Source organism: Triticum dicoccoides, chromosome 5A, assembly GCF_002162155.2.
Source record: "Triticum dicoccoides isolate Atlit2015 ecotype Zavitan chromosome 5A, WEW_v2.0, whole genome shotgun sequence".
NCBI classification, from domain to species: domain Eukaryota; kingdom Viridiplantae; phylum Streptophyta; class Magnoliopsida; order Poales; family Poaceae; genus Triticum; species Triticum dicoccoides.
In genome coordinates this window covers 586,906,664-586,929,961 of record NC_041388.1, presented here as the reverse complement: position 1 = coordinate 586,929,961, position 23,298 = coordinate 586,906,664, and the positions used below count along the sequence as shown (strand labels likewise).

At 44.3% G+C, this 23,298-nt stretch overlaps 1 protein-coding gene across 2 annotated transcripts; it reads left to right on the top strand.

Annotated features, from left to right (window-relative positions):
* The first annotated feature begins 19,744 nt into the window (after nucleotides 1-19,744).
* LOC119297976 lies at nucleotides 19,745-21,574 on the top strand. Of its 2 annotated transcripts, none has more exons than XM_037575543.1 (4): nucleotides 19,745-20,355; nucleotides 20,592-20,769; nucleotides 20,901-20,974; nucleotides 21,126-21,574. In XM_037575543.1, exons 1-4 carry the CDS (start codon nucleotides 20,254-20,256, stop codon nucleotides 21,519-21,521), a joined length of 750 nt encoding a protein of 249 aa, XP_037431440.1. In that variant the 5' UTR covers nucleotides 19,745-20,253; the 3' UTR covers nucleotides 21,522-21,574. The 2 variants fall into 2 exon arrangements, with proteins under 2 accessions (XP_037431440.1, XP_037431439.1); XM_037575542.1 differs by having other exon boundaries at nucleotides 20,901-21,035.
* Nucleotides 21,575-23,298: the final 1,724 nt, after the last annotated feature.

Here is a 23,298-nt window from a genome sequence, read left to right as displayed (position 1 = left end):
TCACAAGATGCCCTGCAAAAACAAGTTAGACGTCCTCTACTTTGTTTGTTGCAAGTTTTACGTGGCTGCTACGGGCTTAGTAAGAACCAATCTTACCTACGCATCAAAAACCACAACGATAGTTTGTCAAGTTGGTGTTGTTTTAACCTTCGCAAGGACCGGGCGTAGCCACACTTGGTTCAACTAAAGTTAGAGAAACTGACACCCGCCAGCCACCTGTGTGCAAAGCACGTCGGTAGAACCAGTCTCGCGTAAGCGTACGCGTAATGTCGGTCCGGGCCGCTTCATCCAACAATACCGCCGAACCAAAGTATGACATGCTGGTAAGCAGTATGACTTATATCGCCCACAACTCACTTGTGTTCTACTCGTGCATATAACATCAACATGTAAAACCTAGGCTCGGATGCCACTGTTGGGGAACGTAGTAATTTCAAAAAATTTCCTACGCACACACAAGATCATGGTGATGCACAGCAATGAGAGGGGAGAGTGTTGTCTACATACCCTCGTAGACCGGAAGAGGAAGCGTTATAACAACACGGTTGATGTAGTCGTATGTCTTTATGGCCCGACCGATCAAGCACCGAAACTACGACACCTCTGAGTTTTTGCACATGTTCAGCTCGATGACGATCCCCGGACTCCGATCCAGCAAAGTGTCGGGGATGAGTTCCGTCAGCACGACGGCGTGGTGACGATCTTGATGTTCTACCATCGCAGGGCTTCACCTAAGCACCGCTACAATATTATCAAGGATTATGGTGGAGGGGGGCACCGCACACGGCTAAGAGATCATTGATCAATTGTTGTGTCTCTGGGGTGCCCCCTGCCCCCGTATATAAAGGAGTGGAGGAGGGGGCCGGGCAAGGAGGGTGGCGCGCCCAAGGGGGGGGAGTCCAACTCCCACTGGGAGTAGGACTCCCCCTTTTCCTATTAGGAGTAGGAGAGGGAAGGAAGAGGAAGGAGGGAGGAAGGAAAGGGGGGGGTCGGCCCCCCTCCAAATTCGGATTGGGCTTGGGGGGGTGCCCCCTCCCTTGCTCCTTTCCCCTCCTTTCCACTAAGGCCCAATAAGGCCCATATACCTCCCGGGGGGTTCCGATAACCTCCGGGTGATCCGATATTGTCCCAATCTCACCTGGAACCTTTCCGATGTCCAAATATAGTCGTCCAATATATTGATCTTTATGTCTCGACCATTTCGAGACTCCTCGTCAAGTCTGTGATCACATCTGGGACTCCGAACAACCTTCGGTACATCAAAATATATAAACTCATAATGAAACTATCATCGTAACGTTAAGCGTGCGGACCCTACGGGTTTGAGAACAATGTAGACATGACCGAGACATGCCTCCGGTCAATAACCAATAGCGGAACCTGGATGCTCATATTGGCTCCTACATATTCTACTAAGATCTTTATCGGTCAGACCGCATAACAACATATGTTGTTCCCTTTGTCGTCGGTATGTTACTTGCTCGAGATTCGATCGTCGGTATCTCAATACCTAGTTCAATCTCGTTACCGGCAAGTCTCTTTACTCGTTCCGTAATACATCATCTTGCAACTAACTTATTAGTTGCATTGCTTGCAAGGCTTAAGTGATGTGCATTACAGAGAGGGCCCAGAGATACCTCTCCGACAATCGGAGCAACAAATCCTGATCTCGAAATACGCCAACCCAACATGTACCTTTGGAGACACCTGTAGAGCACCTTTATAATCACCCAGTTACGTTGTGACATTTGGTAGCACACAAAGTGTTCCTCTGGTAAATAGGAGTTGCATAATCTCATAGTCATAGGAACATGTATAAGTCATGAAGAAAGCAATAGCAACATACTAAACGACCGGGTGCTAAGCTAATGGAATGGGTCATGTCAATCACATCATTCTCCTAATGATGTGATGCCGTTAATCAAATGACAACTCATGTCTATGGTTAGGAAATATAACCATCTTTGATTAACGAGCTAGTGAAGTAGAGGCATACTAGTGACACTTTGTTTGTCTATGTATTCACACAAGTATTGCGTTTCCAGTTAATACAATTCTAGCATGAATAATAAACATTTATCATGATATAAGGAAATAAATAATAACTTTATTATTGCCTCTAGGGCATATTTCCTTCAGCTGTACCACAGAAAAATCCCACTGCAGCAAATAGTACAGCAAGTCCACTAGCCGAAGACCTATCCCAACTGCAGAGACGGCCAATTCCTACAGACTGGAACCCCATTCCATTTACTCCCAGTTTAAAAGACAATGCTATCAATGTTGTTAGGGACTACATGCATATATTCCCATCATGGGATGATTATTGTGAAGACAAACACCATTTTCACATCTTCCTGTCCAACTTACGTGTAAGTGCTATCATTCATGGCTATTATTTTCCTGTTTTCTGCTGATTGAACACATCAATGATTTACATTACATTGTTGTAACTTGGCGAGGGTCAATCTGGATAGTCATGACGAGCAAAGCTTGCTTGTGCTTTTCAAGGAAGCATTGCAGCAGTATCGGTGTTACCTGAGGAAATCACACTTTGATGGCACGTCTATAAACGAATTTCTGATGAAGTCTCCTGTGCTAAATTTAGAAGACATTGAATGGAAAAACCTTGTTATGCACTGGTCTCGTTCCCAGGATGAGGTACTGTCTATGAAATCACATGACAATTTGAACTACTTTTCTGCATGTGTCTTACGGATCTTTTTTGTAGGAAATCTGCTCGAAGAAGAATTCCGGTTTGACAAGAACGACAGGATATCGCAAATATGCTGCCCGCTGCTTTGCTCTTGTTAGTACCTGTTGTCCTGTATCACTGTACTTGCATACATAGCTGGTTCATTATGTGACAGCAGTATGCATGATAGCTTGCTTATCAATTGTTTGCTCCAAATTATCTGATCTGTATGAATGGTTACATTAGTGTAGAATATATCCAATGCCAATGTTTTTTAGATCTGCATTGTTCTTGTAAGTACATGTTGTCCTTTATTAGTGTACTTATAATGACATGTAGTTGTTCATGTACCATCTCTCTGCAGCTTATTTTCCTTTGCCCTCCATTTTCTACACATCAGATCTATATTTACTATTACCATAAGGTTGGTACTGAAGAAGTTTAGCTGTGCATTGCTCTTGGTTGTACCTTTTGCCTGTATCGCTGCACTTACATTTATAGCTACTTGGTTATATAGCATCACTCTTCATCTCTCCATTTTTTCGTATATTATCACATCTATATTTACTCTTAACAAAATGTAGAATAAAGGCAATGTTTTTGAAAAAGATTCTGTGGTAAACTTCTTGAATTGCGCCCCCCCATCAGCATGGACAAGACCTTTATAGAGTCTGTCTTCACAATTAATGTAAGTTTGTCCATCTCAAGCCTTCAAACTTTGTTGTATATATTTGGTTAGGCATGACTGCAACAGCTGTTTATTTTTGGTGTTTGCATCAAATTGCTTGTTTAAAGTTTATTATATGTAGTTCATAAACAAAAGTTCATCCTTTCTCAATTTAAGTTTTCAGTTGTACAACCAAGTTCCTTCTTCATACCATGTTAATTAAACTATACAGAGCAAGTGATCTTCTTTTGCACTGCATGTATGCTTCTGTTCTTCATCTGTAATCCAGTGGTGTGGTGAACCTACTCACTACAGCACAATGTCATATTCTGCAATGTCTTAACTATGAAAAATGTCATATCATTCTACCATTATTTAAAGCGTCTCTTTATTTGCCAATCTGAAATTGTATAAATTGACAGCACACTAACCGTTGAAACTTATGAGTTCTTGATCTGTAATCCAGTGGTGTCGTGAATCTACCAACTCCTTCACAATGTCATTTCCTGTCATATCTTGACCTGAACAATACCATGTTGTGTTAATGGAAACTTAAATTGTGTCACTTTATTCGTCAATAAGAAATGTGATGAATTGTCAGCACTCATACTTTTATGTGCAAAACATGTCATCTGTCTGCTTGTTTATCTTTCAGAGTCAGGAAGATATAAGTGTTGAACAAGCGCAGTCTCATCATCTTGCTTAGTTGCTTGCGCTGTAGCTCCCAAGCAGGGCTAACCTTTCTTGAACTCTATTGAAGTGTTATCGGTTTTGTATATTATTTTGTCGGCGTGTTTATTTGCACTGGTGGCGATCTTTGATGCCCAGTGTATGTAATCTACTGTCTACTTGTGCTTTATTATCATAGTGGCGAACTTTGAGGCCCAGTGGATGTAATATGCCGTAATTTCTTTATTGTATAGTATAGGTTTTTTTCTTATTCACGATGCTGCAGTTATTTTACTGTATATATATCATGTCTTCGTAGTAAACCGGCCAACCCGTAAAATTACGGTACATAATCAGGCCGTCATGCAATCACGATGTAGGTTGGGCCTGAAACGTGCCGATCAGCTCATAGGCCGGCAGCAGCCCGAAATGAACCCCGGCCCATGATTGTGCGAATCAAATCACGGGCTTTTAACAGGCCGAAAAATTGTCTCGGTCCTTGTTTGGCCCAATCAGATATTGGCTGCGAGCAAGCTAGATGCAAAACCGGGCCGTAGTTAGGCCCAACTATATGACGGCTTTTAACAGGCTGAAATTAATATAGGGCCGAAATGTTAAATGGGCCCTTAACAGGCCAAAACTAATATCAGGCCGAATTACTAAGTGGGCCTTTAGCAAGTGGGCCCAAAAGCATAGTGTCTAGTTGACGGGCCAAATCTGACATGGGCCATAATTAGGCCCAAAACCTCTTATAGGGCCGGACCTGATCTGGGCCGTAATTTGCCCCAGAACGTGGTAGGCTTTTAACGGGCCAGATCTCATATGGGCCACTATTAGGCCCGGAGCGTGGCAGGCCATTAATAGACCGTATCAAATATGGCCCGGCATTTGGCCCAAAACATGGCAGCCACTTAACGGGCCGGCCTACTAGGGTCCTCAAAATCTTGTGGGCCTACAGCTGGGCCGACCCATTAATGTCGGCGAAATCTCGTGGGCCTTTAGCTGGGCTGGCCCATTATGATCCGCAAGAATTTTGTGGGCCTTTACCTGGGCCAACCTATTATGGCACACAAAAATCTTGTGGGCCTTTACCTGGGCCGGCCCATTATGGCCCGCGAAATCCTGTGGGCCTTTAGCTGGGCTAGCCCATTATGGTCCGCAAAATCTCGTGGGCCTTTAGCTGGGCCGGCCCATTATGGTCTGCAAAATCTTCTGCTCCTTTAGTTGGGCCGGCCCATTTAAACTTGTTGGGCCGTGCCACATGTCGACGTATCATAGGCGCCTTCTGTCCAATGAGTGGATGACATCTGTCCCGACGATGAGCCGAGACGTGTTTCTTCTAGCCAATGATGATTTTACACGTGGAAAATCCCCATTGGTCGGGGCTGTTAACGGGTTATCGGATCCAAAACCCGACCCGATAGCTTAACGGCGTTTCGTTACGATGGATGCCACATGTCAGTCACCCTTGATGAAAGCACTTCTGTGATGCGTGATTTATCGTCATGGAAGTGGACACTTCCGTGATGATAATTTTGGTAATGTCATGGAACACTTCTACGACAGCACAGGTATGACTATCTTGATTCTGTCATAAATTTGTCATGGATGTACATGCATGACAAAAAAGCGACCTACTGTGACAAACACGTATCATCACGGAAGTGTATTTTTTTATAGTGTATAATCTCGAATATGTCGTCTCGAATAATAGATATAATCTCAAATACATCATATCGAATAATATATATAATCTCGAATATTATATATCGAATACATCACTAGCTAGCTAATAAATATTGAATACTAGAGAGTAATCTAGGCCACTCGCGGTTCCTGAGGCGCGGACGGTGGACAACAAAAGTGAAGGAACCATCACTAGATCATAACTCCGGTGATCTCCCCAAAGAACATACCAGGTACTGGAGAACCTGACGTCCATAGCAGCCATGTAGCGATGGACGTGCTCGTCCTCCTCCCTGACACGATGACGTACCACCTCCGGCAGGGCCAACTCCCTCCGCACCGAAAGTTGCCCACGCGAACGCCACCAAAGGAGATCAGGGTCGACGACGGGACCCGGGGCCGGGTTCCTCACCAAGCGTCGCGCCCCTGAAGGTAGCACCTCCCAGTGCCTGCCCGACGGAGCCCAGTCCCGGACATGGGTCCTCTGAAGCAGGACGTCGTCGCGAACGGGTTGACGGCGAGGATGCGTGCCAGGCATCGTCGACAACAAATACTATATGCCGCAAAAGTAAAGTAACATTTTTTAAATGATGGATTGTGATTTCATATATGCAAATTCTAAATTTTATAACTAAAAAATAATAAACTAAAAAAACATTGACCATATCTAAAACTAACATTTCTATAACAAATTTTTTCTTTAACATTTCAATAACATTAATACAGAAAAAACTAACATTTCTATATATAACTAACATTTCAATATATAACTAACATTTCCATAACATTAATACAGAAAAACTAACAACTAATAACTAATAACAGAAAACTAAAAACTAAAAACAGAACAAAATAAAACAAAAAACAGAACAAAAATTATGTATGTGTGTGTGTTGTGTGTGCAGGCGACGGTGCGGGGACGGGGACACCCGCGACGGCGAGCCAAGGCGATCGAAGGCGCCGGCAGCGTGCGCGACGGCTTCGATTGGAGGGAGGAGAGGGGGGACTGAGGCTCACAGCGCCGGCGAGGTCGAGGTGACGGCGACGCGAGCCGGTGTGGGGATGGGGACGCGGGCTGGTGCAGGGACGGGGACGGGTCGGCGACGCGGACGGCACGACGGGGGCGGCGCGGAGTCGACGGGGACGGCGCGACGACGATGGCACGGGACGGGGCGGCGGTGATGAAGCAGAGAGAACTGGGAGGAAACTGACGAAATTTTCGTGAGTGCTATATATATAGGAGGAGCCTTTAGTACCGGTTGGAGCCACCAACCGGTACTAAAGGTCAAATTTGGTTAGGCCATGCGGCGGGAAGAGCACACCTTTAGTACCGGGTGGTGGCTGGAACCGGTACTAAAGACCAACCCTTTAGTACCGGTTCCAGCCACCAACCGGTACTAAAGGTGGTGCGCTGGCGCAGGTGCGGTGCGGCAAATTTAGTCCCACCTCGCTAGCCGAGGGGCGCCCGCACTGGTTTATAAGCCCTAGTGCGGTAGCTCTCTCGAGCTCCTCTCTTAAGCAGGCTTTTCGGGCCTATTGGGCTAGCGGGCCTGCATCCTGGCCCAATTAGAATTTGGGTTTCTAGTCGTATGCAGGCCGTTGTCGCCCAGTAGGTGGGCTTTTTTCATTTAGTTTTTTCTTTTCTGCTTTATTTATTTTGTTTTATTTATTTTTAGTTGTTTTTTGTTGTATTTAGAGTTACTTTGTGAATATTTTTTCTTTAGGTACAAAAAATTAGAAACTTTCAGTTAGTGCTGGTAGTTTTGAAATTTGAATAGTTTAAATTTTGAATTATTTGAAATTTGTGTGAATCACTAGTTTGTGAATAACTTAACTTTAAAAATACATTTTTCAGTGATTCTTTTTTATTATGTTTAATATTAGTGTGTTTTATCATTATATTCAATTTGGTAATGCTTAGGTTGGTTAAAAAATGAAATGTCTTTGTAACAGATGAGTTTTCGTCCGAAACCCTGATAGTTCGAAAGAGATTGTCCATTTTGTACGCGAAGTGCATCCAGTTTATGCCGTAACCCTCTCTACTTTTTTGCACAAGCTATGTGGGTGAAATTATGATACCATGCCAACTTTCAACCTTTTCGGAGTTCATTTGAAGTGTTTTTCAATTTAGCTGAAAAAAATCAGTAAATGCATGAAAGAATTTATTTGCACATAAAATTTCTTTGGGTTTCAAATGCCAAAACACATAACTACCCTAACTATTACAGAGATTCCCTCCTGGGTGTGAAACACAGAACAAAGTGATGATAGTGAAGCCGATCACATCCTAGATCTTTGGGTGTGAAACTTTTTCTTTGCATGTGTCCCTTTGCGCCGTAACCATGGAAAATCTTCATCATTTAACGGGATGCTCAGTCAATATTCACTGTGAATGGAGCAATTTCATCAAACTTTTCATAATCTCCTGACATGTCTGTCTTGTCATCCACTCCCATGATGTTTATCTTCCCAGAAAGAACTATGTGCCGCTTTGGCTCATCGTATGATGCATTCGCTTCCTTATCTTTTCTTTTTCTCGGCTTGGTAGACATGTCCTTCACATAGAAAACCTGTGCCACATCATTGGCTAGGACGAATGGTTCGTCTGCATATGCAAGATTGTTGAGATCCACTGTTGTCATTCCGTACTATGGGTCTTCCGTTACCCCGCCTCGTGTCATATTGACCCATTTGCACCGAAACAAAGGGACCTTCAAACCACGTCCATAGTAAAGTTCCCATATGTCCTGTATATAACCATAATATGTTTCCTTTACCGTCTTGGTTGCTGCATCAAAGCGGACACCACTGTTTTGGTTCGTGCTCTTCTTATCTTGGGAGATCGTGTAAAATGTATTACCATTTATCTCGTACCCTTTGAAAGTCATTATATTCAAAGATGATAACTAGGACAGCGAGTACATGTCATCTTCAATAGAGGCGTCATGCATGGTATGTGTCTGCAACCAGCTGGCGAAACTCCTGATTTGTTCACGTGTAATCCAGTCATCAAACCGCTCCGGGTGTTTGGAGCGTAGAAAATTCTTGTGTTCGTCCATATACGAAGCCACCAAGGCGGAATTCTGTAGAACTGTGTAGTGTGCTTCAGTGAGAGAACGTCCGTCCATACATGTTATTTGATCCCCTCCTAGCGTGCCTTTTCCATCCAGTCTGCCCTTATGCCGCGATTCAGGAACACCAATCGGCTTAAGGTCAGGAATAAAGTCAATACAAAACTCAATGACCTCCTCATTTTCATGGCTCTTGGAGATGCTTCCTTCTGGCCTAGCACGGTTATGGACATATTTCTTTAAGACTCCCATGAACCTCTCAAAGGGGAACATATTGTGTAGAAATACAGGACCCAAAACGTTAATCTCTTCGCATAGGTGAACTAGGACGTGCGTCATGATGTTGAAGAAGAATGGTGGGAACACCAACTCGAAACTGACAAGACATTGCACCAAATCATTCTCTAACCTTGGTATGAGTTTTGGATCGATTACCTTCTAAGAGATTGCATTGAGGAATGCACATAGCTTCACAATGGCTAATCGAACGTTTTCCGGTAGAAGACCCCTCAATGCAACTGGAAGCAATTGTGTCATAATCACGTGGCAGCCATGAGACTTTACTGGAAACTTTTCTCTGCCATTTTTATTATTCCCTTTATATTCGACGAGAAGCTAGACGGTACCTTAATACTGAGCAGGCATTCAAAAAAGATTTCCTTATCTTCTTTGGTAAGAGCGTAGCTGGCATGACCCTAATGTATTCCGTCTTTTCCGTGCATACGTTGCTGGTCCTCCCGTGCCTCAGGTGTATCTTTTGTCTTCCCATACACACCCAAGAAGCCAAGCAGGGTCATGCAAAGATTCTTCGTCACGTGCATCACGTCGATTGCGAAGCGGACCTCTAGGTCTTTCCAATAGGGCAGGTCCCAAAATATAGATTTCTTCTTCCACATGGGTGTGCGTCCGTCAGCATCATTCAGAACAGGTTTTTTGCCAGGACCCTTTCCAAAGACTACCTTCAAATCCTTAACCATATCATGTACATCAGCACCAGTACGGTGGCGAGGCTTCATCCGGTGATCCGCCTCACCTTTGAAATGCTTGCCTTTCTTTCTTACGGCATGCATGCTCGGAAGAAATCGACGATGTCCCAGGTACACATTCTTCTTACAATTAGCCAAATATATACTGTCGGTATCGTCCAAACAGTGCGTGCATGCGCGGTATCCCTTGTTTATCTGTCCTAAAAGGTTACTGAGAGCAGGCCAATCATTGATGGTCATGAACAGCAATGCCTTTAGGTCAAATTCTTCCGCCATGTGCTCATCCCACGCACGTACACATGTTCCATTCCATAGCTGTAAGAGTTCTTCAACTAATGGCCTTAGGTACACATCAATATCGTTGCCGGGTTGCTTAGGGCCTTGGATGAGCACTGGCATCATAATGAACTTCCGCTTCATGCACAACCAAGGAGGAAGGTTATACAAACATAGAGTCACAGGCCAGGTGCTATGGTTGCTGCTCTGCTCCCCAAAAGGATTAATGCCATCTGCACTTAGACCAAACCATATGTTCCTTGCGTCATCTGCAAACTCGTTCCCGTACTTTCTCTCTATTTTCCTCCACTGCGACCCGTCAGCGGGTACTCTCAACTTTCCGTCTTTCTTACGGTCTTCTCTGTTCCATCGCATCGCCTTGGCACGCTCTTTGTTTTGGAACAAACGTTTCAACCGTGGTATTATAGGAGCCTACCACATCACCTTGGCAGGAATATTCTTCCTGGACCGCTCGCCCTCGACATCACCAGGGTCATCGCGGCTGATCTTATAGCGCAATGCACCGCATACCGGGCAAGCGTTCAAATCCTCGTACTCACCGTGGTAGAGGATGCAATCATTAGGGCATGCATGTATCTTCTGCACCTCTAACCCTAGAGGGCAGACAGCCTTCTTTGCTTTGTATATACTCTCGGGCAATTCATTGTTCTTTGGAAGCATATTCTTTATCATTACCAGCAACTTTCCAAATCTCTTGTTAGATACACCATTCTCTGCCTTCCATTGCAGCAATTCCAGTGTGGTGACCAGCTTTTTCTTGTCACCTACGCAATTCGGGTACAATATTTATTTTTGATCCTCTAACATGCGCTGCAACTTCTTCTTCTCCAAATCACTTGCGCAGTTTCTCTTTGCATCGGCAATGGCCCGACCTAGATCATCAACGGGCTCATCTGATGGCTCTTCTTCAGCTTCTTCCCGCATTGCCGGCTCAGCTTCTTCCCACATTACCGGCTCAGCTTCTTCCCCCATTGTTGTATCATCGTATTCAGGGAACACATGGCAAGGATAGTTGTCGTCGTCCTCTTCTTCTTCATTGTCTTCCATCATAACCCCTCTTTCTCCGTGCTTGGTCCAAACATTATAGTGGGGCATGAAACCGGACTTAAACAGGTGGACGTGAATGGTTCTTGACTTAGAGTAATTTAGATCATTCTTACAGCCAGCACATGGACAAGGCATAAAACCATCCGCCCGCTTGTTTGCCTCAGCCGCCAGCAGAAAAGTTTTCACGCCATTAATGAACTCGGGAGAGCATCAGTCATCGTACATCCATTGTCGGCTCATCTTCATTACACAACACCGAAAAAGACCAAATTAATACAAGTTCATACAACACTTAAATGCAACAAACAAATAACTCTCTAGCTAAAGAATTTAAATGCAACAACAAATGCGATCAAGATCGCAACTAAGATAACAATTGATCCAACAGCATAATGATACCAAGCCTCACTATGAATGGCATATTTTCTAATCTTTCTAATCTTCAAGCGTATTTTCTCCATCTTAATCTTGTGATCATCGACGACATCGGCAACATGCAACTCCAATGCCATCTTCTCCCCCTCAATTCTTTTCAATTTTCCCTTCAAATCCTCGTTTTCTCTTTCAACTAAATTTAACCTCTCGACAATAGGGTCGGTTGGAATTTTAGGTTCAACTACCTCCTACATACAAATATCTATGTCAACTTGATGGGCATAATTTGTCATAAACACGAAATGCAACAAATAGTTTTAAAAGAGCATATACCACATCCGAATCATAACCCGGACGAGGGCCGATGGGGACGGATATCAAAACCATGGCACTATGTATAACAAATAATGTATGGGTAAGATAATTATACGAGTAACTATATATCCAAATAACACAATCATCAATTTTTTATATAAAACATTCATGAATAAGAGGCTCACCACAAGGTGGTGCCGGCGAAGGGACGTTACGGGCGATCGTCGGTGGTTACGACAGAGATTTAGAAGGCACTAAGTAAACCACACCTACATATGCAAACTAAGTGTTATTTTTGACCTCAAATTGCATTCAAATCAAATACTAGCACATATATATAATTCCTCCCAAATTACTAAACTCACAAATCAATCACTATATAAAGCACTACAAGAGCTTATCTAGCAATGAGAGATGAAAGGACAAAGTTGCTAACCTTTGTGATCATTTGAATGGATGGGGGCCTTCAAATCTTGACAAATTTTGGGCAAAATGTGTGATGAGCTTGAGAGGAAGGGGGAAAGAACAGAGAGGAGAGGGAAAGGGGAAGAACAGAGCGAGCACGGATGGAGGAAGGGTTTATGTGTAGGATGACCTTTAGTACCGGTTCGTGATACGAACTGGTACTAAAGGTGCTGGAGGGGCCCCAGACTGACAACATCCTGCCATCACTCACTTTAGTACCGGTTTGTGGCACGAACCGGTGCTAAAGGTTCACCACGAACCGGTACTAATGATGTCCGCCCGCCTAGCCGTTGGAACCGGCACTAATGGACACATTAGTGCCGACTCAAATTCAAACCGGCACTAATGTGCTTCACATTTGACCCTTTTTCTACTAGTGTTCTCATCCCCGCCCCGCTCTGACGAGCTCCGACGACCGCATTTGTCCTGCTGCGTCCGCCCTCCCGCCCCGCTCTGACGAGCTCTCAGCTCCGACGACCGCGTCCCCTCAACCGAGGTTCTTCCCTGCGACCCCTGTGACCACTCCAGTACAGAGCAGGTTATCCTCTGTCCGTCCCCTGTGCGTCCTCTATATATGTATATTTCGAAACTGAAAATTGTGCTTGCTTGTTAGTTTAGTACTGAAAATTAGCCATATCATTGGACTGTTACTTCAATATTGAAAATAGTGCTGGAAAAATTTCTGGTTGTGTGTTTCTTTACCCTATATTGTCTCCATTGTCATGCATTAATCTGAGTTTTGACTGATGTGTTTATTGTCTTATTTTACAGAATTCCTGCTGATTAGTGTGCTATGCAATTGTGAGTGTTGTGCATTTGCAAGTGTTCTGCAATGGGAGAAATTGACAAGGGGATGCCTCAAATTGGCATGAAGTTTAGAAAACCGGATGAAGCTTGGCTATTTTGGGTTGCATATGGAGGCCGTGTTGGGTTTGATGTGAGGAAGAGAAACAAACATGTAAGCAAGATGGATGGTCAAGTGACTACATGCAAATTTGTTTGTTCCAATGAGGGTATAAGAAAGAAAGGGATAACAATCGATAATGAGCCAAAGCGTGTTAGAGCTGAAATAAGAACAAATTGCAAAATGCGCATGATTATATCACTCGATCGAGTAGCAATGAATTACGAAGTCACAGATCTTGTGTTGGAACACAATCATTACCTTGAATTGCCACAAACATGTCACTTGATGGAATCACAAAGGAAGATTTTGGAACTACAAGCTTTTGAAATAGAAGCTGCCGAGGATTCTGGAATCATTCCCAAAGCTGCACATGAGATTGCTTGTCGTCGAGTTGGTGGACCATTTAATCTCGCCTACACTTGTCGTGATCAAAAGAATTATTTGCAAAGCAAGCATCAAAGAGAGTTGGCTTTTGGTCAAGCCGGTAGTATGTTCAAGTATTTTCATGACAAAATGATTGAGAACCCATCTTTCCAATATTCTTTGCAGTTGGATTGTGAGAAAGATATAGCCAACATATTCTGGGCTGATGCTAAAATGGTTCTTGATTATTCACACTTTGGTGATGTTGTCACATTTGATACAACATTAGGCACAAATAAAGAATATAGGCCATTTGGTGTTTTTCTTGGACTCAATCAGTTTAGAGAAACCACCATTGTTGGTGCAGCCTTGCTATTTGATGAAACATGTGACTCATTTACATGGCTTTTTGAGACTTTTAGCTACACATAATGGGAGGCAACCTAGAACTATTTATACGGATCAAGATGCGACAATGGGCAAAGCTATAGAGAAAGTCTTCACGGAATCATATCATGGATTGTGCACCTTTCATATAATGCAAAATGCTGTTAAGCATATATGTCCATTGAAGGGTGAAGAAAAAGATGAAGAGGAGGGTGAAGGCAGCGGTCAAGATGAAGATGAAGAGTCTCATATTCTCACAGATTTTGGTGAATGCATGTATGGCTATGAGGACAAAGTAGAGTTTGAAGAGGCATTTAACAATATAAGTAAAGTGCACAAGCAAACTTGGTTAGATAGTATGTACAAGTTGAAAGAAAAATGGGCTGAATGTTATATGAGAGATGTGTTCAGTTTGGGAGTGAGAAGTACACAACTTAGTGAGAGCTTCAACAATTCATTGAAAAACCATTTGAAATCAGATTTTCATATTGTTCGGTTCTTGATGCATTTTGAGAGGACAGTGGAGGTAAAAAGAATAATGGAATTGCAATCTTAATTTGATCAAAGGAAGAAGTTGCCAAGAATCTTGATGCACACACCTATGTTGGTGCTAGCAAGAAAAGAATACACTCCATTATCTTTGAATATTTTCAAAGTGAATATGAGAGATCCATGGCTGCATGTGCTAGAGTGTTGGATGGAAATAACAAATTTGGGGTTGCTATTGGGAGTTTGCATGGTGATTTAGAATTTGAGGAGGAGCGCATAGTGATTGGTGATCCTTTGACCAAAACAGCTTCATGTAGTTGTGGAATGTTCAATCGGACAGGAATATTGCGTGGACATGGTCTCAAAGTTCTTGACTTGATGAATATAAAGACATTACCAACACATTATGTGTTAAAGAGATGGACTAGAGAAGCACGCAATGGAAGCATACAAGATAGACAAGAAAGGAATGTGGTAGAGAATCCAAAGTTTGAAGCTCAACTTTGGTACAGGGGTGTGTCTCACAAGTTTCACACTATGGCAGCTAAAGTAGCCAACTCTCTTGAGTGTGGTTTGATATTAGAAGATGCACTTGATTGCGTTGGTCCACAACTAGAGGAGAAACTCAATGCAACTACGGATGCTACGAACAAGCCATGTGATGACCTAGAAAATGTTGACCCAAATGTCACTACTAGGGAAAACCTTATACACAGAATCTTAGCAGCAACACGGCTTAAAAACAAACGCTGCTGCTAATTAGCAGTAGCGAGCTTCAAAAAAGAGCGCTACTAATGACTAAGTAGCAGTAGCGCTCTAGGTGAAAGAGTGCTTCTACTATAATTGCCACGGTGTTGCCCCCGGGCTAGATATAGTAGTAGCGCCCTTCCCATGGACGCGCTACTGCTAAAGAACTTAGTAGCAATGGTTTTCTTCAAAACACGCTACTGCTAAGTATCACCGCAACTAATTAAGTTTAGTCCCATACTGCTAAGCGAACAAGGTGTTTACCACCTTAAATATGCTACTTCTCAACCTATCTCGAGCACTTGGTCTTCATTGAACTATATGTGTATGATTTGTGGTTGCAATATGAATCCTCGCCTGTACCTATACAGGTACAGCGAGGATTCATGTTGACTATTTAGATTATACACAAAAAAGATCAATGATGACCAATGTATATTTTTGATATAACTGCTTCCATTAGCAGTAGCGGTTTTCACTGAAGCGCGCTATAGATAAGTTAGCTATAGCGCGTTTTCCATATGAGCGATACTACTAGTTCGAGTTAACCACCCCCCCAACTCAAAATTTCGCTAAGTCCTCCTTCCCCCCGGCCTGTTCCCCTACTCCTGTCGCCACCGCCCGAGCCCGAGCGCGCCTGCCCTCACCGCCGCCGCCCGAGCCCGCCCTCAACCTCACCGCCGCCGCCCGCCACCACTCTCGACCTCACTCTCACCGCCCTCGACCTCACCGTCACCGCCCTCGACTGAGCCCGCCGCCTCCCGATCCCGAGCCTGCCCTCGCCGCCCCTCCATCGCCGAGCACCTCCCCGCCATCGTATCTCCCTCTGTAAGCCCCCCACCCCCTCTCTCTTTGCTTAGTTAGTAGATGATTTTAGTAGTAGTAGATGTTAATTTAGGGTTCATAGATAATGATTTTTAGAAGTAGTGGATATTAATTACTAGTAGTGATGGTAAACTAGTTGTATAATTAGCAGTAGTAGATGTTAATTAGTAGTAGATGTAGTAGTTAGATGTTAATTAGTAGTAGTAGATGTACTAGTTTCTTTCTATTTATAGTAAGTTTATATTTAGTAAGAACGAGTTGAATTAATAGAACTAGTTAAGTTTTAGTTGAACTAGTTAAGTTTTAGTTGAACTAGTAAAGTAAGTAAATTAATAACTAGTTGAACTACTTTATTTTTAGAAAGAACTAGTTTTTTTATTTTTATACTAAATTTATATTTAGTAAGAACTAGTTGAATTAATAGAACTAGTTGAACATGTCATATTTGTTGTTATTTTTTAGTTTAAGCAATTATTTCATGTTTTGGTTACACCTTCGAGTGGCCTAAGTTTTGCCGGAGTGTTGATTAATTTCCGTTCCGGCAAATTTCAGGCGCTCGATATGTCCTTTTTTTAGCAAAGGTCATGCCGGATTTTTCTATGAATTCTGGCATGACTTGTGCTAGAATATGTACAAGTTTAATCTTTGAATTATGAACGTAGGAAATGTCGTACTCGGACGACGACAGTCTCCCGGGGGAGTGCAGCTGGTGCCACGATGATCGAGATATGTGCGACAGGTTCGTTGAGCTGGATGAAGATCGGCGCTTCAGCATTAAGGTCGAGGAGACCTTCGATGTTGAAACAGTACGCAACAACGACAAGTGTATTTTTTCGTAATTAAGCATGACTTCAACTATTTCAACATCTAATTTTCATCTTTTACAATTCGACTAGCTTATCCCATGCCATGCAAGACGCTATGTCTTGGAGAGAATGGGTTTTGAATACCATGAAAATTATGAAACAAAGAAAATACACGTAAGGACCCATCATGATATCGATTTTGAAGTAAATCTGTACAATTCTCAGAGCGTAACCCATTTTGGTTGCGAAAATTGGGAAGCACTTTGCAAAATGTATGGTTTTTATGAGGGTATGATTGTCACCATGGATCTTGGTAATCCTGACATCGAGCAAGACAATATGGACATCTGGGTCCTTGTTGATACGCTTCCGATTCTACCACAATGTGAGTTTCTCAAACATAGTTATTAACTAATTTATATTGTTTATTTCGAAATAGTTGACAGCTTATTTCCATTGACAGCTTATTTTGAATCTTCAAAAATGTGTAGAAGATGGTAGACAAAACCCACTACACTGATGGCTCCGAATTAACTTATAAGGAGAAAAGTCATCTGATTGCTTATTGTACTTTTCTTGAGAATTACAATACCTATTATCGAACTCCTCCAAATTATGGTGAATACGTGCCACTAGTGCACGTGTTGAACCACGTTAACTTCTATGGAGATACCCTGGTAAGATTTTTTACTATTACGACATCCGTGCATCTTTTGCATACTCCTAAAACTAGTACATCATTGCTAACTACGAAGTTATTACTATGTTTTTCAACAGGAAATCCTGATGGATTGTGTGACTCATCTGCTGTATCAGAATGGTCGCCTTGCAGTTATGAACATACATCCAGGTGAATCTAAGGAGCTCACCTGTGCATATCGGATTTCTAAAAGCGGTGAACACATGCTAATCAAAGAATGGAAAAATGTTTGGTCATTCGCAAGGAGGTTCTTGGAAGTAACATTAAGCGAAAGGCAAGAATTGGAGACAGGATAATCTCCATTCTTCATAATGGAGAGTCAGGGGCTATCTTGTTTTTTGCTATTTTACCGTAGAGAATATAGTAGGTCCTAAGAGAATGTAGTAGGTCCTATGAGGTACAATATGTTTTTTATGTGATACAATGTGTTAGAATTGATGATGTGAGGAGTACTTGTGATTACGACTAGTGACCAATGATATGATGATGATATTTATTATATCATTGGGTGAAAGAACCGCGGATTAGTTTCAAGTGGATGTCCATCCACTTGAAACTAGTCCACATGGTTCTTTCACCCCGTGATGTAATAACTCATTATGATGTAAAAACAATTTCTAAATTTCTGTTGTATGAAAACTTATGTAAAGGTGTACGAATACAACATGAAATTAAAAAGAAATAAAATACGAAATAATAGTAGCAGCGCGGGCATGGAGAAGCGCTACTACTAATTACCAGTAGCGCTCCTCCGAGAACTCGCTACTACTAAGTCGATTTAGCAGTAGCGTGGGAGGAGGCACGCTACTGCTACACGTTAGCTGTAGCGGCTTATCAGTAGCGCATAACCCTGCGCTATTGATAGGTCCGCGCTGCTGCTAGACTTTTCCCTAGTAGTGTGTGCAACTAACTAGTGAGTTTCTTAGTGCCGCAAAGCTCAAGAAAAAAGAGGTTCAATCAAAAAACTTGAGGATAAAGAGAGGTTGGCTTGATAAGTTACTCAGGAGGAAGCGCAAACTAACTAAAGGTGCCTCGTCCAAAAAAACCAACAAAGGTATGTTCCCATCTATACATGATATATTGTTACCACTCATTCCTAGACTAAATACTGGAATTTTCATGGTAGCAACAAAAGAAAAATGATGGCACATGGTCTCAAGTAAGAGTGGAGAAGGATGATGTTGTACAACCTCAAGCAAATGTCAGGTACACACAACTGTTGATGGCTCCCCTTGGTGGTGTTTATGATGAAGATTTGTTCTAACATGTACAAGCTTGTTAGATAGTATTTTGAACATTTTGACTAGTATTTTGAACAAAGATGACAATAGTATTTTGGATTTTGGGGGCTGACTATAGTCTTTCGTGGCCTAAGTGTGCCAGTAGATTGGCCTAATTTATGTACTTCAAGGATTATGTAAGAACAGATTGTTGTTGCCAAATTTGAGTTACTAATACTCAAAGATTATACATTGTTCAATTCATTTTGATTTTATTTTCTAATTGATTGTCTAATGAATGCCTCAGTTCAACTCTTCTTCAGTTCATTTTTGGTACTAAATTCTGCAGATTAAACACTTTATTGATGCTGTCCCTATTTTCATTTTACTGAATTTTGTATCCTGGAGTTGTGCAGTGCTAACTGCTAAATGAGTTTGCTGTTCGTGTGTAGTACAGACATGTCCTCGCTGCTTCTGTCCAGGGCGCCTGTGGCAGTCCGAGCGGGCGGGTGGACGGGCCATCAGAACGTGCGGAGGCAGCCGCCAGAGGGTAGGCGGACGGAGCAGCCAGAGGTGGGCGGCCGTCGAGGTCGTTTCCTCATGTCCTGGAGGAGCAGCCGGAGCAGCTCGTCTCCCTTCCCCTCAGCGACGGGACCAGCAGCTCGCCTCGCGTCATCGCGCGTGGAGCAGAGGAAGGGGATGCCAGCAAACCATGGACGGCGGCGGCGGACGGCCATCTCTTCCGTCGGCAGCGGCGGCGGGTGCCTCCGCCGCGGACGAACCTCGGGAGACGCGGGTGATTCGGGAGCTCCTCCGCTCGATGGGGCTCGGCGAGGGCGAGTACGAGCGGCGCGTCGTGCATCACGTGCGTGAGAAAGAAAAAGGATCGAGCGGACTGGTCCAATTTTAGGTTGACTCGCTGCAGTCCGTCAGACGGGGAGCGGATGGTGGATTGTGGGCCTCAGGGCACAGCGTGCCCTGCCTTGAGCGTGCCCTGCCTCAGTCCACCGCACGCGGCGCCCCCACCCTGCTCCCAACCGCCGCCCCGGTCTCTAACCACCGACGACGCCCCAGATGCGCCGCACCACGCGCCGGCCAGCTCCACGCCATACCGCGCCGCGCGCCCTCCGCCCCAACCACCTCTGTCGCCTCCACACTATTCCCGAGCACCGCCCCCTGCCGCCGGGCCCCTGCTCCCGAGCGCCACCGCCCGCCGCCGGGACACTACTCTGGAGCATTGCCCAGGGCCCATGCCCCCATCCCCAACTCTCACCAGGCCCCCTAGCTTCACCGCCCAGGCAACATCGCTGCCCCCGGGCGATGCCCAGGGCCCCGCACCGCTGACAGCCGTCGCCCTGGATCTCCTCTCCCAACCTTCGCCGGGGCCGCCTCCTCTACCAGTCGCCGCCGTGGTATCACCGGCGACCCTCCCCTGTTGTCGTCTCCCTCCTCCCTTCTTAATTCCTCACCCACCGGTTGGGCTCTGCTTGGATTTTGGCCGCGGGATCCGTCCGTCCCTACACCACGTGGGTTTTGATGACTGCAGACGAGCGAGATCGATGGCAACCGACGTCAACCACCGGTGCACTCGCCATGCCCAGTCACCTTTGTACTCTCTCGGCTTCGACGACAGCTCGGGTAACTAGTGCTCGTAGCCAGTGTCTGAAGTTCAGCTGTATGTTTAGGTGCAAAAAACTGATGTTTTGGTTAGTTGGTTTTAATTTCAGTCTTCTTCCAAGTTTATATTTCCAAAAATGCATCAACGCTGTGGAGAGTTAATTGTTTTTGTGTACTTGTATCAAGCCTTGTGTTTAATGGAGAGAGATAGAGACATTTGTGGCCGACGAGAGCACTAACCGTCTTTTCTCTTGAAGATTTCACCTCCGATCAGTGCTCCATGCTCCCCACCGACGCACCCCGTCGCCGTCCACCGAGCCACCTCGCCACCACTTGCAGAAGGAGGAGGCCTCGGCCTGAAGCTAGAGGAGGACTCGACCTGCATCTGCAGATGGGTGGCGGCGGGAGGTTACTTCTTTGGGCTATATTCGACAGGTCGGAGCATTGCTGCCCATCTATGCTCCCGCGTGCCCGTTCTCCCATCAATATCTATTTTTGCTCTCTTGCGTGTGAAACAAATATTTCCTCTACCAATTGATACTCTAATTGTCTTGTGAACATTTCAGAGTACGTCAATGAATGGATGGTTTCTGAAGATTTCCAACTTGAAGGGCTCACCTTTTATACACATGAATGCACGGTGCATACGCCACGCTTCATTATGCTATGGATGCTTGTCTTACCCAACCTCTGGATAACATGTAGCGGCAATATTCAGAAATACATTTGATAACCAATGGAATATTTCTGCTCTCTAATGGCTCGTTGTTTGGCTTTGGTTTTGTCAACAGTGGTGTATCGGAGAGCCCATCCTACCTTCTTGCAGTGGTCCACCCCGGTCACCACAATCGGCGATGTGGATCGGCCGCCGCTGTCCCGAGCAGGGGACCTCACAAACCACGCCCCAACCGTCCGCGCGCGTCAATGGGTCGCTGCCCCATTCCTCCGTCTCCCTGATGATGCTACCAGGCAGAGGCTCCCCCACCACCGCGCAGACTACTACCGGTGCAGCTTCACTGCCGCACCATGGCGTTCATCGACGCCTCCTCCGGCCATTCAAGTACGCGGCCCGTGGAGGTTCACAACTACAGGGCCCCCGGAATCCTACTCCTGCCATGCTCAGACGAGGAAGGTTTCGGCCTCATACTTCTGATTTCATATTTGATACATCTCCAACGTATCTATAATTTTTGATTGCTTCATGCTATATTATCTACTGTTTTAGAATATATTGGGCTTTATTTTCCACTTTTATATTATTTTTGGGACTAACCTATTAACCGGAGGCTCAGCCCAGAATTGCTGTTTTTTTGCCTATTTCAGTGTTTCGAAGAAACGGAATATCAAACGGAGTCCAAACGGAATGAAACCTTCGGGAACGTGATTTTCTCACCGAATGTGATCCAGGAGAATTGGACCCTACGCCAAGGCATCGGAGAGGCGGTCACGAGGGTGGGGCGCGCCCCCCGCCCTAGGGCGCGCCCCCTGCCTCGTGGGCCCCTCGGTGCTCCTCCGACGTACTTGTTCCTCCTATATATACCTACGTACCCCCAAACAAACAGAATAGAAGCCAAAAACCTAATTCCACCGCCGCAACTTTCTGTATTCACGAGATCCCATCTTGGGGCCTGTTCCGGAGCTCCGCCGAAGAGGGCCGTCATCACGGAGGGCTTCTACATCATCATAGCCTCTCCGATGAAGTGTGAGTAGTTTACCTCAGACCTTCGGGTCCATAGCTAGTATCTAGATGGCTTCTTCTCTCTTTTTGGATCTCAATACAAAGTTCTCCCCCTCTCTTGTGGAGATCTATTCGATGTAATCTTCTTTTTGCGGTGTGTTTGTTGAGACCCATGAATTGTGGGCTTATGATCAAGTCTATCTATGAATAATATTTGAATCTTCTCTGAATTCTTTTATGTATGATTGGTTATCTTTGCAAGTCTCTTCAAATTATCCGTTTGATTTGGCCAACTAGATTGGTAGTTCTTGCCATGGTAGAAGTGCTTAGCTTTGGGTTCGATCTTGCAGTGTCCTTTCCTAGTGACAGAAGGGGCAGCAAGACACGTATTGCATCGTTGCCATCGATGATAACAAGATGGGGTTTATTTCATATTGCATGAATTTATCTCTCTACATCATGTCATCTTGCTTAAGGCGTTACTCTGTTTTTAACTTAATACTCTAGATGCATGCTGGATAGCGGTCGATGAGTGGAGTAATAATAGTAGATGCAGAATCGTTTCGGTCTACTTGTCACGGACATGATGCCTATATACATGATCATGCCTAGATATTCTCATAACTATGCTCAATTCTGTCAATTGCTCAACAGTAATTTGTTCACCCACCGTAGAATACTTATACTCTTGAGAGAAGCCACTAGTGAAACCTATGGCCCCCGGTTCTATTCTCATCATATTAATCTCCATCACTTTAATCTTGCTTTGCTTTTTTACTTTGTTTTTACTTTTTACTTTGCATCTCTATACCAAAAATAGCAAAAATATTATATCTATCAGATCTCACTCTCGTAAGTGACCGTGAAGGGATTGACAACCCCTAATCGCGTTGGTTGCGAGTAGCTATCGTTTTGTGCAGGTACGAGGGACTTGAGCGTGGCCTCCTACTGGATTGATACCTTGGTTCTCAAAAACTGAGGGAAATACTTATGCTACTCTGCTGCATCATCCCTTCCTCTTTGGTGAAAACCAACGCAAACTCAAGACGTAGCAAGAAGGATTTCTGGCGCCGTTGCCAGGGAGTCTACGCAAAAAGTCAACATACCAAGTACCCATCACAATCCCTATCTCTCGCATTACATTATTTGCCATTTGCCTCTCGTTTTCCTCTCCCCCACTTCACCCTTGCCGTTTTATTCGCCCTCTCTCTCTCTCTATTTACCTCTTTTGCCCGCTTGAATTTTGTTTGCTCGTGTGTTGGATTGCTTGTTTGTCGCGATGGCTC